The sequence below is a fragment of the Oryza brachyantha genome, chromosome 2 (assembly GCF_000231095.2).
Source record: "Oryza brachyantha chromosome 2, ObraRS2, whole genome shotgun sequence".
Lineage (NCBI taxonomy): Eukaryota > Viridiplantae > Streptophyta > Magnoliopsida > Poales > Poaceae > Oryza > Oryza brachyantha.
In genome coordinates, this window is record NC_023164.2 from 19918937 (window position 1) to 19934072 (window position 15136).

Genomic DNA, 15136 nt, shown 5'->3' on the forward strand with positions numbered 1-15136 from the left:
AGATAGTAATCCTTACAAATGGGGTAAACCATACCTAAGGCCCAGTTAAGATGCACCGGTATGGTGCTCGTGCTAATTAACGCAGAACAAGTGGGTCGAAATAAAACTATTTCATTGGACGAGCTTCTCGCCTGCCCGACATTCTACTTAGGCCGGTCACTTACGTTGTCCCAAATTCCATCAAAGGGCCTAAAGTCCTCGGGCTCCAAACTAAAGACCCGTAGTGCAGACTGAAACCCAACGTGGCCGGAACACACGCGACGTGGCTCTGGAATGGTAATGCAAGTGACCTCACTAGTTTAAATGTACGTAACTTGTATCCAAGCCAATAAATCAGCTATTACTTTGTACCGGTATGGTGCTTGTGCTAACGGTATGGTATTATATGTATCATTTTGATTGATCTGAGTACATCAAGCTATTAATTAGGAACTAAAATAAATATTTTTTTTGACCGAAAGAACCAGTCAACATTACACATTGTAATAATTTGCATTAAGGCACTGGAAAGTTAGAACGGAAGGAATAGTATAATTGTATAAAGAGTACATATTAAGTAACCGACAAATAATGCATATTATAATTGTGTGGTTTTGTGAGTCATATGAAATAAACAGCCCAAATGTACAAAACTCTTAAATAACATACAATTCAGCACCTAAAAATCATGTGAGGTTAAAATCAAATATCATTTTATACTGTCTTCCACAATACATGTCAAAAATTCATCACACACGTTTTTTTTGGTAAAGTGAAATACATGTGATATTTTCATTGTTTGTGTTTTCATTCATTATTATCCGAAAAAGGTGCACGAGTTCACTTCATCGCTTTTCATTGGAAGCTTGGGGACAGAATTTTCATTGCATACATGTCAAAATATGGTACCAATAGCAACAAATAATTTTTGCCATAAATTTATTTGATATCACTGTTACTAATTAGTTGCAAGTTGAGTTTTAGTTGACGATTTTGGATCACACTCGCACCCTGTGGGTAGGCAGTTCTCATCCCAATTTAGCTACCATCCCCTAATTATACGCTGTGCATTATATAATAGATTCAACTTCGCAAATTAATTATGTATCATGCAGATGATCACCAAATCTGCAAATTCATCTCCGAGAACATACGTCGTATCACGGAAATCCCCAATCTGCTAGAACCCTTCAAGTTCCCGCCGTAAATTCCACATCCGCGTTCCTCTTATCTTATCGCACATCCATGGCAGTTCGTGATGGTAAAAGATAAGAGATAATACGGCCGACAAATGAGCAAAAGGAATTTCGTCTTCCTCTGCACCACAGCCGTCTACCTGCCACTGCAGTCTGCAGCTGCCTATATAAATAGACAGACGGCAGCAGGAGAGAGCAGCCCGTCACTGCTGGCTGCTGTTTTTGGTTCTACACCAGTCGACGCGACATGGCGTTGGCAACCGAGCTCCTCCCGTCCGTCGTCGCTCCCGCGGTTCTCGCCTGCTGCGTCCTCCTCTCCTTCGCGTCCGGCGGCGTCGACCGCCACCGGAAGCTCCCCGGCTGGCCCGTCGGCGGCGCGACGTGGTATGGCCCTGCCAACGGCTCCGGAACCGACGGTATATCTACATCACAGCCGGACTCGATCACAGGACGACCATATATATATATATATACATTTCCAGTAAGAAACGCATATATGTCAATGTGCCAGGCTTAGTGCTGACGAGTTAAGCGCGCTTCCTGTTGAATGCAGGCGGCGCATGTGGGTACCAGGGAGACGTCGGGCAGCCGCCGTTCAACTCCATGATCGCCGCCGGCAGCCCGTCCATCTACGAGTCCGGCAAGGGCTGCGGCTCTTGCTACCAGGTTCGCCTTGATAGCTGATAGCTGGTATCATTAATACTCTTGTTACTTTCCAGGAACAAGACAGTCAACTCTAACGTATACTCGTTTGTTTGCTACCGTATCATTTGGGAATTGAATTCTGCAGGTGAAGTGCACCGGCAACCCCTCTTGCTCCGGCAAACCGGCGACCGTCGTCCTCACCGACCTCTGCCCCGGCGGCCCGTGTCTCGAAGAGCCCGTCCACTTCGACCTGAGCGGGACGGCGTTCGGCGCCATGGCCAACCCCGGCCAGGCCGATCAGCTCCGCAACGCCGGCAAGCTCCAAGTCCAATACATCAGGTAATCACTATGCTTACCTGTATCTATACATCTATCAATCAATCTGATATGTATCCTATAGCTAGAAACAGTCGATCAAGTGTACGTAGTATATCTCACATTGTCACGTGCATCTAAACGCATCCGGGACAATTTTCTTTGGATTAATTTGCTTGTCACGACGCACGCAAACCACGGGGCCCCGTGCATGCATGGCAGCCGCGTCGTGACCGGGCCGGTCGACCTAGCCGTGTGGTCTCTTCCTCCTCGCCCTCTTGGCTTTTGCTCCGTCCGTGATCGATCTACACAACGCTACCGGCGCTGCTGCGTATGCGTGCAGGGTGCCGTGCAACTGGCAGGGGGTGGACATCGCCTTCAGGGTGGACGCCGGATCCAACCAGTACTACCTCGCCGTGCTCGTCGAGGACGAGGCCGGCGACGGCGACCTGTCGGCGGTGGACCTCATGCAGCCCGGCGGCGGCGGGGCGTGGGCGGCGATGCAGCGGTCGTGGGGCGCCGTGTGGAAGTACGACTCCGGGCCGGCGCCGCTGCAGGCGCCGATGTCCATCCGCCTCACGTCCGGCTCCGGCAGGACGCTCGTCGCCAGCGACGTCATCCCCGACGGCTGGCAGCCCGGCGGCACGTACCGGTCTATCGTGAACTTCAAGTGGAGGGATTGATATATATAGGTGGCCAGTGTGGTTGCACGCGCTCGCCGGCTTTTGCTCCGGCAGGGCGCGTTTGGTGCAGTGTGTCGTCGTTGTTGCGCAAGTGTTTGTGGTGTTTTGTGTCAGCTGCTCGATTGATGTTGATAGAAAAATAAACAGAAAGACTTCGGAATCTTTTGCGGTCGTTGCGGCCCGTGTGGTGTGTGCCGTCGGTCATCGCCGGCGTTGACGCGAGCCGCGCGCGCGGCTGGCTGCTGGCTTTCACCTTGGTGAGCCTTGGAGCCTAGCGTTGCAACGTACGCGTCTACGCGATGGCAGAGGGGACTGACAGAGAGCTTATTGCTGGTGCCGGTGGATACCCAGCGCGAGCTGCACAGTTGGGCTGCACGGCCTTGTAATTCTAGGCCGACGTAGATATTTTGGTTTGGCTAAAGGTAAAAAAAGTCCATGTATCCTCCCTCATCTTAATTTTTTTTTGTTAGATGTTGGCCTCGTCTCGCCTTGGTTGAGTAGAAGCACTCACTTAGATGCTTTCAGAGCTTTAAAATAAAATAGTTTGCAAAATAACCGATCTTCTCTTGAAGCTAACAATAATCACCAAGTTTCCATGACTTGTCGAGTACGCTACCACTCACCCTTGCTCTGAAGTTCAAGTTGAACTTGAAGCGACCCATCCACCGGGTCAACCAGACACGCAGGCATCATATCAGCTAAAACCTATGTCCAAACCACTGAAATGAGTTTATTTGTACTGGTTTCAATAGATGAGACATACAATACCGGTATAGCGGTGTCTAAGCCCCCATAGTTTGGCTTGTTCTACGAAAAAGCCAGACGTATATTTACAAACAAAAAATAATTTATGAATAAATATTTTATATCCATATTCTTAATGATCTAAGACTAAATATTGAAAATAAACTACGATGAGAAAATCCCAAAATTAACTATAAATTTAATGTTACAAATTTAACATTTTGCTTACAAGCATAAGTATAAACGAAAAAAAATGAGGGTGTAATAGTTGATGGATCATGGAGGCAATATGGACTTTATGCGCGGCTAAACTATGTTGGCGTTGCCATTGCTATGCCCATGTTGTATCCAGCTAGTTTTGGCCAGGAAAGCGGAAATCAGCCCTCTCCCAGAGTCAGGTGTGTTAAGTTGCAATGGCGTAGCTTTTCCGGCCCAACTGTAGACATCATTCATAATTGCATCCAGCCCAACTCCTGATTTAGTTTGTAGAGCAGGTGAGAAACTCCTTTTAATTTTTCCAAAGCACAGTACAGAATTACAGACAATGTTACCAGTGGATAGGTAGTACGCTGCAGTAGTTTGAAAAACATGCACGTGAAAAACGAGTGAATCTAAGATAAAGGAAGCGAGCAGCCAAACACGGCCTTATAGTATTCGTCCAGGCTCTAATGTTTTCAGGGTCGATCACTGATTTGAGGGAGTACATTAGCCATTAGGTATTCCTAAAAAAACGTAGTAGTATAATGTTTATAGGCTTATGACCGGTGGGCTTAGGACAAGGCACAGAGTATCGAAATGTATATAGGAACACACCGACAAATGATGGTGCTTGTAATTTTCCTATCCAAAGCAGGTGCATATTGGAATAAGCCAATATACCCTTTGCACAAAAAAAAAAGGGGACTAACCTAAATCCATGTATCTCGTGCGTGGAAATAGATCCTAGATGCCAAAACCATTCTCTATGATTATCCCAGAATCATAATTCATAAGCTAGCACATCAACTTGCGAGGGGTCAACACACCCAATGATTCCATCTCAGAAAAAAAAAGGAATTTGTGCAGAGAGCAAAACAAAAAATGTGTCGGCAGATCATAAGCACCCATATGTACTATACCAAGACCTAATTATTTAGTATTATAAGCTGATTTTCAAAAGCTAGATTGAAGTAAACTTTTATCTTATTTGAGATGAACGTAGCACCCGCCATTAACACGGATGCTTTAAGCGACCAACTTAGTCCATGTTTGATTCAGCTTAAAATTATTATAATCTGGTTTATTAGGAGTAAGCTAAAATAAATATATGAATTATTGTAACCGATTATTATAATCTAGAGTCCAGACTATTATAATAAGCTCATTAAAAAATATTTATTTTAGATTATTGGATGATTTTAGACACGGTAGTTCACCACCTTTAATACTTTAAAATAATAACCCATCACTAACTTACAATAATCTAATTAAGATTACAATAATCTCTACATGAAACAAACACGATCTTATAAATTATTTAAGTCGAAAATTAAGCCAATAAACTTCAATGAAAACAAAGAGTATCAGCGTGAGCTATCTTATCGCCAATAATCGATCCCGCGGGCTCGTTTCGTTCGTTCTCGACCCCCGGTTCCCCCTCCTTGTTTACCGGGGAAACAGGCGTCGTGCGCGCATGGGCCATGGGCGCCATCTGCAGCACCCACCCACCAGCAGCAAGTCAGCGCCCAGGCAAAGCCCGGGTGGAAACGCTCCATGTTTGTACTGGAAGGGCTCCTAGTGGCACTATGAGCGGTGGAGCTCACTGTCAGTCATTCATGCTTCTTTAACTTAAGTCAAAAGAGCTCCTTCTGTTTGTACTAAGCTACGCAGGCTGCAGCATGGCTGTTGGGGAGTAAGGCGGGGCACGCAGAATTTTTTTTATTTTTAAAATATTTTAACAAATAATTTTATTACTAAAAAATATTTTCACCGAATAAACTTTTTAACCACAACACCTGTATTAGCGTGGCAAGATATTTGCTACGTAGAGTTTTTGACATGCCGGGCGTTCTTTTGCTAGGTGTGCCAAAATGTTCATCCGACGAAAATATTTTTTTATTTATTAAAATATTTTAAAAATAAAAAAATCACGCGTGGGAGGAGGAACTTTCGGCTGCCGCGCGCGGCGACGAACGGGCGAGTTTAGCCGGCCGGTAGTGGTAGCAGCAGCAGCAGCAGCAGCCGCCGCCGCCGCCTGATCTGATGATGGTGTCGGTGGACGGTGGCGAGTTTACACGCACGCACCTGCGCGTACGTCCCGGCGCCAGCGCCAATATCGGCGGGGAGGGGGAGCCTTGATTCCTCGATTCACGGCTTGAACTGCTGGGCAAGTGATGACTGGTGACTACTTGGCGCCCTTTTGAGTAGTTTAGGGGTAGTTAATAAATCAAAAAGGCTCACCGAGGCACGCAGAACAGCGACAGTGCAGCGCGATTTGTAGCTTTGGCTACTGTGGACGCGTGTGATTAGACTATAGTCGACTCGCTCGCTAGTTGGATCGGAGTTGTTCACTTTCCAGTCTTCAGTATAGCCTCTTATCACCCCACCCCACCCCGTCGTTTCGTTTCTTATTATTTTATAAGTTAATTTACATATTTTTATCATAATTTATTGTTTAAGCTTTAATTTATAGATCGTTAAGAATATATATATATATTATTATTTATAAATTATTTTTTTTAAATATAGTAGTAAGCCAAACAATCAGATAATATAGACAGTCGTCAACTCGTCATGGCAGCCTGATTTTAGGGGAGAAACGATCAGATAATATATGCAGATGGACGTCGGTGGCCGGGTTCGAGGGCCCGATTAAAGCAACTGCAGTAACATGCTTCCCACCAGTCAGAGATTACGGAGTAGCCGGTACTAATCATCCACACGATCGAACCGTAGAAATTAAAAGCAAGAGATGCAATCCAAGGGAACCCATGTCCATGTGCCGGTGCTTAAACAAACAGGTACCCCTACATACACGTGTCTCGGATCGGGCACCAACTGACAACGCCATGGATCCACGAGGCACACGACTCTGCCCGTCGAGACTACACGTGGGCCCCCACACCAACGGCCAACTAATTAACGGCCGGTTCGGTTTCTTCTTTACTGTGTTGCCACTTGCCCCCTGCGTGTGTTCATCTCTCTTGCAACGTATTTTTTTTAGCAGGAAGGTCACCTGTTCCCGTAGGATAAAACAGAGGGGGTTTGATTGGACCCTAGGCAAGCATGATCCGTGATTCCAACCTTGTTTGCCAAGAGAAATCACTGCGTAGTTGTTAAAAAAAAAGCGCTATTTTTTTGTGGTTAGGTTGAGCAGTTTAGTTTAGTTTGAAGTTGTTAGGAAATAACTCTGAGTTTAATCATTAAAAGATGATTTGACAAAGGTAATCTTACCCATCAGCTGTTATGTGCTTTGAGAATATAATTTCTTCTCCTTTACATATTATTTTTAGAATTATTCATTGGCTCTATACATGAGCTAATTCAGAAGCCTGGATCACGGAATACAGTGCTTGTGGTGTCTCAGCAATTGAAAAGGGTGGTCACGGAGTTTTTTACCCAGGACTATGGGTGGCAATCTAGATTAAGAATTTCCTCTTAGCTAGGATTTGCTCTATTTTTAATTCTTGATTACGCTTGTGTCTATTTTTTTTTGCTCTGTGTATCTTAGTTATGCAGAGGCCGGAAGTGGTCTTCAAGTGATTGTATCAACTTGATGTAATCATCTGAGATCAATAAAACTTTCTTTATTTTAAAAAAAGAATATAAGAGATATAGATAGCTGTTGGATAAAGAAAATACTTGCGATCTTTAAGTCTTCATTGTGGTCACCCCTCCATTCATCTCCTTCGTTCCAACATCTTAATCGTCGTCTAAATTTATACTTAGAAGTTGATTCATTTTGACGGAATCTCCTATCATCTATAAATATATTTTAAGGAGATAAGAGAGGAGAGAGAAGAGGAGTGGATTACTAATTTATAGCCAGCTGCAACACGAACTCCAATATACAATGTGTGTATGACATATGGGACATGGTAGTATATATTTTGTAGGTAGCTATTTGTATGAATTGACTATTAGATTGTCTATAGATAAATTAAAGTTAGTAGTTGGCTATACTATTGAACTTGCTCTTATGACATAATAAAGCCTTATGCTTTTTCTATCTTCTTACCTGTGTATGCTGTTTTAGTCCTATTTGACGGTCACCGGTAATGCAACTAGAGGCTCCAACCAATCGATGGTGTCCGACTTCGGGATACAACAGTTTGATGATACTGTTATGCATACAAGAGTTGGTTAGTATTGTGCTTACACTCACCGTATCTCATGCTGCATTTAAAGGTGTGGATATAGGAATAATCTTTTACTTTTCCTACTTGTAGTAAAGTTGATATTACTAATAAATGAGTATCAGTTTCAAAATGAAAAAAATAAGAACTGGTAAGGACCAACTGCTCATAGGAGAAAATGAAACAAACACTGCTGCCTCTCTTAAAGAACACAGGTAACATTAAAGGACAAAAGTAACATATTCGTATATTTAACACGCTTATTGCACGGACCTATAAAAAATGAAACATTATTTTAACATAGAGTCTCATCATTTTGCTTTTAATAAGTATAAGTGTTACCACTTTTTAACGATTAAAAATAATTTACGAGGACAACTTTTACATGTTCTTAGCAATATAAAAGTAAAGTCTGAAAAATAAACTACGATAAATATTTAAATATTTAAGGTAACACATGCAGTTCTTATGGCCACCACCACAGATGGTGGGCTAGCCAACGCAGGTTAGAACCCTCGCCACCTCTTAATAACATCAAACATTAGGTCCTTCCCTATTGTCCAGTTTTTTTAATACATATTTAAGGTTTAAAATTTAAATTTCTATTTATAAGTGAAAAGCACCGACTACTGGTATTAGATACAACGGGCTCGTTCGCAGGAGAGAATGCTAGGCAGTCTAATCAGTTCACGTAAACCAAGAAAAACCATTAGTATATGATTAAAAGTATTAGCTATTAAAAACTTAAAAAATAGATTAATATGATTTTTTAAAACAACTTTCGTATAAACTTTTTTAGCAAAAAAGTATATCGTTTAGCAGTTTGGAAAACATGCGGGTGAAAAAAGAGAGAAAAGTTATACTCAACCATGTCACGCGAACGAGCCCAACAACTGACGTCGTCTTCCATTTAACACCAACCGTTTTAATTCAAATTTACTTTTTTTTCCCCATAAACAGCTCGAAAGCACAGAGCGTATCGGTGGTTGCTTGATACTCACAGAGTCACAAGTACAGCCACATTTCGGCCATCGAATCTGATCCAAAGACGGATACAGAGCGTATGCACGTATGCGTCCATGTGGCCCTGGGGTCGCCTCAACTACTAAGAAATCGAAAGGTTTGGATGATTAGAGCTAGCTCTCCATTATTACAGGATTAGCTATTTCATCCACTAATTAATTCCTCTTATCTGATGGCCGCACACTTGAGTTCTCAAGTCAGAGCTCAATTAGTTCCTGAATATCTCCTTGTTCTGAACTTCTGTTATTGCTCCTCTCCGAACACCTCAAAAGCTCTGTTTAACTATAGAACACGATGCTATGATTTATGCTCTTTGCACCTTCTTTTGCCTCGAAAAGGGGTGCGTCGCATCGACCGGTCACATGGCACAGGACGACAGGGATCAAATTATTCAGCAAATGGCGGCAGTGCAAAAAAGAGAAGGAGAAGAAGAAGAAAGAAAAAACATTCTCCTGCATGCAGGCTGGCACAGGAATGATCGATCGATCGATCGTTGCATCTGAGGGGTCACATCGCTCGTGCATGACAGGTAAGTTGTGGTGGTAAGGCCGGCCAGACCATCCTGCATGATCAGCAGCAGCAGCGAGAGCTAAAAAAGATTGGTCGATGAGAGAATGATGAGCGTCTGGGAAAAGGAATGGTTCGTGGATGATGTTCAGTAGACAGCAACCAATTGTTTCGCCGTTTCTTAATTGTTGTGCGTGCTAATCCTAACCGCCGGGGGGCAACTACCTCGTGAGATTTCGTTTTCTTTATCATGATTTGGGCGTTGGAGAACGTGATCGATCTCGATCACCTCCATTATCGAAGGGGATGGATGGCCTCTGACTCCTTCCGTTTTGTGTTATATACTACGTACTGACCGGTAGCAACAACATAATCATGCATGGGATTATCTTATCGCTCGAAAGAAAAATTATGAGACCGATCAATCCACCCCAAATTCGTCCTCAAATCGCGTGTGATTTACTTCTTTGTTGCGTTTGTTTATTTCGCTTTTTGGTTTTTAAAACTAAAGGTTGATCTGACATTGATAACGTTAGTGATCTCCGGGGCCGTAAATAAAGATACTCGGCGATTCAACTCATGATACGCCTTAACTATTAGCGGTTAGCTTCCTGCCTTTTAGCACCATCATTTGAGTGTGTTTACTTAAGACCTTAAGTCTTTGTGGTAGAGGTCTTGCACAAATCGCCACCATCCTCGTTTTGGGGGGTTCTTTTTCTCTGACTTTTCAATAAAGCCAAAAGTAATTTATCGCCAAATGTATTTGAACCTCTTGGCTACTCCCGGTGTGATGCCAAGGCTAGGTAGCAAGTTTTTGTGTAATTTTATCTATATTATCTACCTATCCAATAAAAATTAACATATACAATCTATTAGTTTTAGTACGCTTTCTCCAATACACCGCAACATTATTTTCTTCATTTACACTCAAAACTACTATTTCTTGCAGCTTGAGTACATACTATTATATCTATCATGAGTGATCTGAATTTATATGACATCCTTAGGGTAAAGCATGTGAGGCATTATTAGCTTATTATACTTTGAGTCACTTCATCGTGAGCACGTAGACAAAAGTCTCACTGAGTTTTAGTTGTTTTTTTTTGTTTGTAAGAAGTTTTTCTCTACTAAAAAGTCAAGTTTTCTGTCCACTCTTTCAATTCCCACCTCACCCGGTAACCACTGCCTTCTTTGGAGGAAAACAAAAGGTTGGATCCAATTATTTATCTTCATTTCACCCTCCAATGAGTCCGGTCCGTTATGCTTGTTAAAATAAAAGTTAGGATTTTACTTATACAAATACAACTATATTGGGGTGTAATTAATTGCATTATAACTATATTGTAATTAGCACGTAATTTATAATTTTTTTAAAAAACTACTTGGATACATTAAAAAATATAGTACTACCTCTTAGTAATTTCTCGTATAAAAATATTCAAAAAGCGGCTATTTGGATAGCCCGAGATGCACTCAAGCTCAAGGTTGCAGATTTGACCTTGCCTTCCTGTACACGGTGCAATTTTTTTCCCCACCACCCTAGTATGAATCTCAAAACGATCCGATGGTCCACAAATAAGTTGGGGTGCAAAAAAAAAAATCTGTTGGCAATTATATAGAAATCCCATAAAAACCTGACTACATACCTAGATTTGGTATTATAGCTTAAGTCCTATGCAAACGCAATAAATTCAGACAGAAGGAGAATGCCATGCCAACTTCAGGAGCAACAATACTACTGTGCATAGATCAACTCTTTACGTAGGAATAGTACAGGATTGAACGAGGCGGTGCATGGTTTTCAGACTTGACTGTTAGTTGTGGATGTTTTTTTCCACATATTCCAACCACAAGACACTAGAAAATTGTATAATTAAGCATCTCTTGATTGTTCTGTAGTCTACTGAAAAAAAAATATACAACAATGTTACTAGTGCCTGATAAGTTGATCTTCGAACAATGTGCGCTTATAGCAGGTACATTGCTCCCAGATTAAATTTCTCAACTTGTCTTCCCAATTGTACTTCACCCATTCCATTTTCTTACAAGAATTCAGCTCGCCTTTTACTCTATTTTTTTTGTAGGTCATGAATACTGATCGAAAATCATCAACAGTTCGTTTAGCTTTTTTTCTTGCACCAACTTGTCACGTTCTCACCAATAATTTCGAACGGCAGAATCCCCAAATTTCTTGCCACGAACGTCTGCATCCCTTCGAAATTCCCTATAAATACCCCCTACTCGGCAACTCCCTGCAACTCACCCAAGAACACTCGAACTGACCATATCTAGCTAGCTAGCTATCTCTCTCTCGAGCTACTACGAGTAGTTGGCTAGCTAGAGGAAGCTGCAGCAATGGCGAAATCCTGCACCTTGGTACTTCTTGTCGCACTGGTCGGGCTCTCACTCCTCGCGAGCCCCATTGCTTGCTCCCGCAAGCTCAGTAAGCCGAAGCCGAGGGCGAGGCCGAGCATGCAGAAGCCGGTGGTCCGGGCTCACAACAACTACACCGGTGGTAGCCCGTCGTCGGCGACGGTCACCAGCGGCTGGGCCGCCGCCGGCGCGACGTACTACGGCGCTCCTAACGGCGACGGCAGTGACGGTTAGTGCTTGGTTGCTGTACAGTACATGCGTTGCGCGTTTGGTCGAGGAGCTGGAACTGAAATGGAACCGGTGAAACATGCATGCAGGCGGCGCTTGCGGCTACCAGACCGCCGTCGGGCAGCGGCCCTTCTCGTCGATGATCGCCGCCGGGAGCCCGTCGCTGTTCAAGGGAGGCAAGGGCTGCGGGGCGTGCTATGAGGTCAGCCACACACGACATGCATTACTGACACAAGCAGTGTGGTGTGGTCACACGGGCTAGGCTAGCTATTACTGCTGCCAGAGCTTCGTGTAGCTCCATTAATGGCGGAAAGTGGTCGGCTGATCCTAACTCAATGCGCTCATGTGGTCGTGTACGCAGGTTAAATGCACGACCAACGCAGCTTGCTCCGGCCAGCCAGCCACCGTCGTCATCACCGACGAGTGCCCCGGGGGGATCTGCCTCGCCGGCGCGGCGCATTTTGACATGAGCGGCACCTCCATGGGCGCCATGGCCAAGCCCGGCATGGCCGACAAGCTCCGCGCCGCCGGTATCCTCCAGGTTCAGTACAGAAGGTATCAAATCGCACTCAAGCTTTCACAGATTAATCAATGGAAGCTAGCGGTATCGACATTGGCGCTTAATTAATTCCGTTGATCTCGATCTCGTAGGGTGCCATGCAAGTACAGTGGCGTCAACATCGCCTTCAGGGTTGACCAGGGCGCGAACCCGTTCTACTTCGAGGTGCTCATCGAGTTCGAGGACGGCGACGGCGACCTCAACGCCGTCGACCTCATGGAGGCCGGCTCCGGCGCCTGGACGCCGATGGTGCAGAACTGGGGCGCACTCTGGCGGTACAACTCCAACACCGGCAAGGCGCTCAAGGCGCCCTTCTCTCTCCGGCTCACCTCCGACTCCGGCAAGGTGCTCGTCGCCAACAGCGTCATCCCGGCCAGCTGGAAGCCGGGGATGACGTACCGCTCCTTGGTGAACTACTCCTAAATTAATTACAGCTCCATATATGGCTAGATTTTCACTGCACCGTGCCCATGCAAGAAAGCTAGCGCAGTGCAGTTGCAGAGTGTGGTAAATTGGTAAATTATAATTAGCCTCCGGTTAATTATATGGCGGGAAATGTGCGTCCGGGTGTTGCGAGAGGCGGTGTCAGAAGAGGAGGAAGGAGGTTTAAGAATCGGGTTCTTCCCTCCACGGTCTCTGCATTCCCCTAGTGATGTGTCGTCGTCGTCAATCGATTTGTCTGTAATTTTTTTTTCTTCTTCTTCCTCTGTTGTGATGTTGAGAAGCTTGAGCTGCAACTAAATGTTGCAAGGCCGATGTATCAAGTTTGTGTGTGTGTGTTTTTTTCTGTACCACGCAATCTTTCAGATAAATGAATTAGTACTGTCAGAAGATTTCTGTACTTCTCTGAAACCCATGATCTGTCTCAAGTGCAATTCTCAGTTTTTACTCAGCAGTCCTTGGTCTATGATCTCTGAACCACTGAAGTACAAGTTGCAGTTTGAAACCCTGGACAATCAACCAGTACCTTGAACTGCATATGCATTAGAGCAAGATCAATAGTATAGCCAACTACTGGCTTCAATTTATTTAATAACCAGTACATACAATAGCTACCTATAAAACATGTAATACTTTGTCTCACCTGTCATATATATATATATTGTCTCTTTAAGTTTATGTTGTTGCTGACTATATAAATCTGTAGCTCACTGTTCTTATCTTTCTTTTCTTATTTCCTTGAAATATATTTATAGTTAGCCTATAGTATATTATTGTACATGCTCTTACGTAACAAAGCAATATTAGCTTAGAGACTACTCCCCCTATCAAAACAACTTCTGGAAATGAATTGGGTATCTAGATTCACACTCGGAAGTTTGTTCATTATGGGATTATGGGACAGAGGGAGCATACGAAGAAAATAGTACTGAACGTGTAATTTTGGCAAAAATCACCAATCCTCTGTTTATCTGTTCTTTTTTTTCCCCTCCTGAAACATATCAAATGACATAACTTCCGATGCTGCATCATCCGCCTGCACATTTTGAAGTACTAGTAGTGCTATAAATTTGGCTCCGCTGTTATGCTGGCATCTTGCCGACGAAGACACATGCAGTTCTCACAAAAATGTAGACAAAGTATTGAATGTTTACAGAAACTGATTGTACTCAATTATTAGCACTTTAAGACACGAACTGGTTTTCAATGGAATTATTAATGCATGAGCTTCGGATGTACACTTGTGCTCCTCTACACACTGGAGCTTCGGTTGTCCTGTGCTTTATGAACTGGAAACTTACAAAAGTCGACTAATTTGTCATGTGGGTCTGACACATGATTTTATATATATATACCACGAACGACGACCATGGATTTCGATTCAGCAACTAGAAAAATAAATCCTGCCCATTTCTGCACGAGTGTGCAGAAAAAAAAAATATTTTACACGGCGTCATATGGATGCAAGTTTTGTTTTACCATTAACTTATAGCATTTGATCTACTTAATTCAACTTGCATTCAGTACATATCACTGCTCTTGTTTGAAACGTGCAGGTTTCATGAATAAAAAAAAGATGTCATTTTATTTTCAAAATTCAAGCAGCAACCAGTCGTATTCCCCCGTTTTCACTGTCAAGCACATAAATCTTTGTTTGTTTCCTGCTCTATCTTTTCCTGCATCACATGACCGAATGTGACTGAAAATCATGCATACTAGGCTGCTCCAAGACCTTCAATTACTCACAGTACAACGAGCTAGCGGCGGTGATACGAAAGAGACCACTACCTATACAGCCCTGTGGCTCTCTTTCCCGAGAATAACACGCAGCAGAGTGGAGAGTGCGGAGACAGCCGTAGGTGAACACTTTTCCGTCTTTTCGTTTCTGTTTATACTCGTAAACCAAAATTTAAAATTTTAACTTTAAATTTAAAAATTATTTTAGAGTTTTTAACTTTTTAGATCATTAAGGACACGTATATAAACGTTTTATTTATAAATTACTTTTCACTTACAAATATACCAAACAATTATCCACGGAAGCTCGAGCGAGCAGTGGTCGATGACAAAAGACGCTACCTAGTCACTGTCAGGATCGCGATCCTCCCA

The 15136-nt window shown here is 43.3% G+C and overlaps 2 protein-coding genes across 2 annotated transcripts; both read left to right on the forward strand.

The window, feature by feature from the left end:
- Window positions 1-1422: 1422 nt before the first annotated feature.
- On the forward strand, window positions 1423-2818 carry LOC102719357 (putative expansin-B14). The gene is made up of 4 exons (XM_006647567.1): window positions 1423-1591; window positions 1729-1841; window positions 1966-2159; window positions 2479-2818. Exons 1-4 carry the CDS (start codon window positions 1423-1425, stop codon window positions 2816-2818), a joined length of 816 nt encoding a protein of 271 aa, XP_006647630.1.
- An 8864-nt stretch (window positions 2819-11682) lies between these two features.
- Window positions 11683-13425, forward strand: LOC102719647 (expansin-B11). The gene is made up of 4 exons (XM_006647568.3): window positions 11683-12028; window positions 12117-12229; window positions 12389-12582; window positions 12679-13425. Exons 1-4 carry the CDS (start codon window positions 11782-11784, stop codon window positions 13007-13009), a joined length of 885 nt encoding a protein of 294 aa, XP_006647631.2. The 5' UTR covers window positions 11683-11781; the 3' UTR covers window positions 13010-13425.
- Window positions 13426-15136: the final 1711 nt, after the last annotated feature.

What these genes read in the sequence shown, in the direction of transcription:
- LOC102719647 (XM_006647568.3), top strand. Translation starts at nt 11,782, where the DNA reads ATGGCGAAATCCTGCACCTTGGTACTTCTTGTCGCACTGGTCGGGCTC. An exon ending in TAACGGCGACGGCAGTGACG is followed by an intron (nt 12,029 to 12,116) that starts GTTAGTGCTTGG and finishes ACATGCATGCAG; the next exon opens with GCGGCGCTTGCGGCTACCAG. An exon ending in CTCCAGGTTCAGTACAGAAG is followed by an intron (nt 12,583 to 12,678) that starts GTATCAAATCGC and finishes TCGATCTCGTAG; the next exon opens with GGTGCCATGCAAGTACAGTG.
- LOC102719357 (XM_006647567.1), top strand. Translation starts at nt 1,423, where the DNA reads ATGGCGTTGGCAACCGAGCTCCTCCCGTCCGTCGTCGCTCCCGCGGTT. An exon ending in CAACGGCTCCGGAACCGACG is followed by an intron (nt 1,592 to 1,728) that starts GTATATCTACAT and finishes TGTTGAATGCAG; the next exon opens with GCGGCGCATGTGGGTACCAG. An exon ending in CTCCAAGTCCAATACATCAG is followed by an intron (nt 2,160 to 2,478) that starts GTAATCACTATG and finishes GTATGCGTGCAG; the next exon opens with GGTGCCGTGCAACTGGCAGG.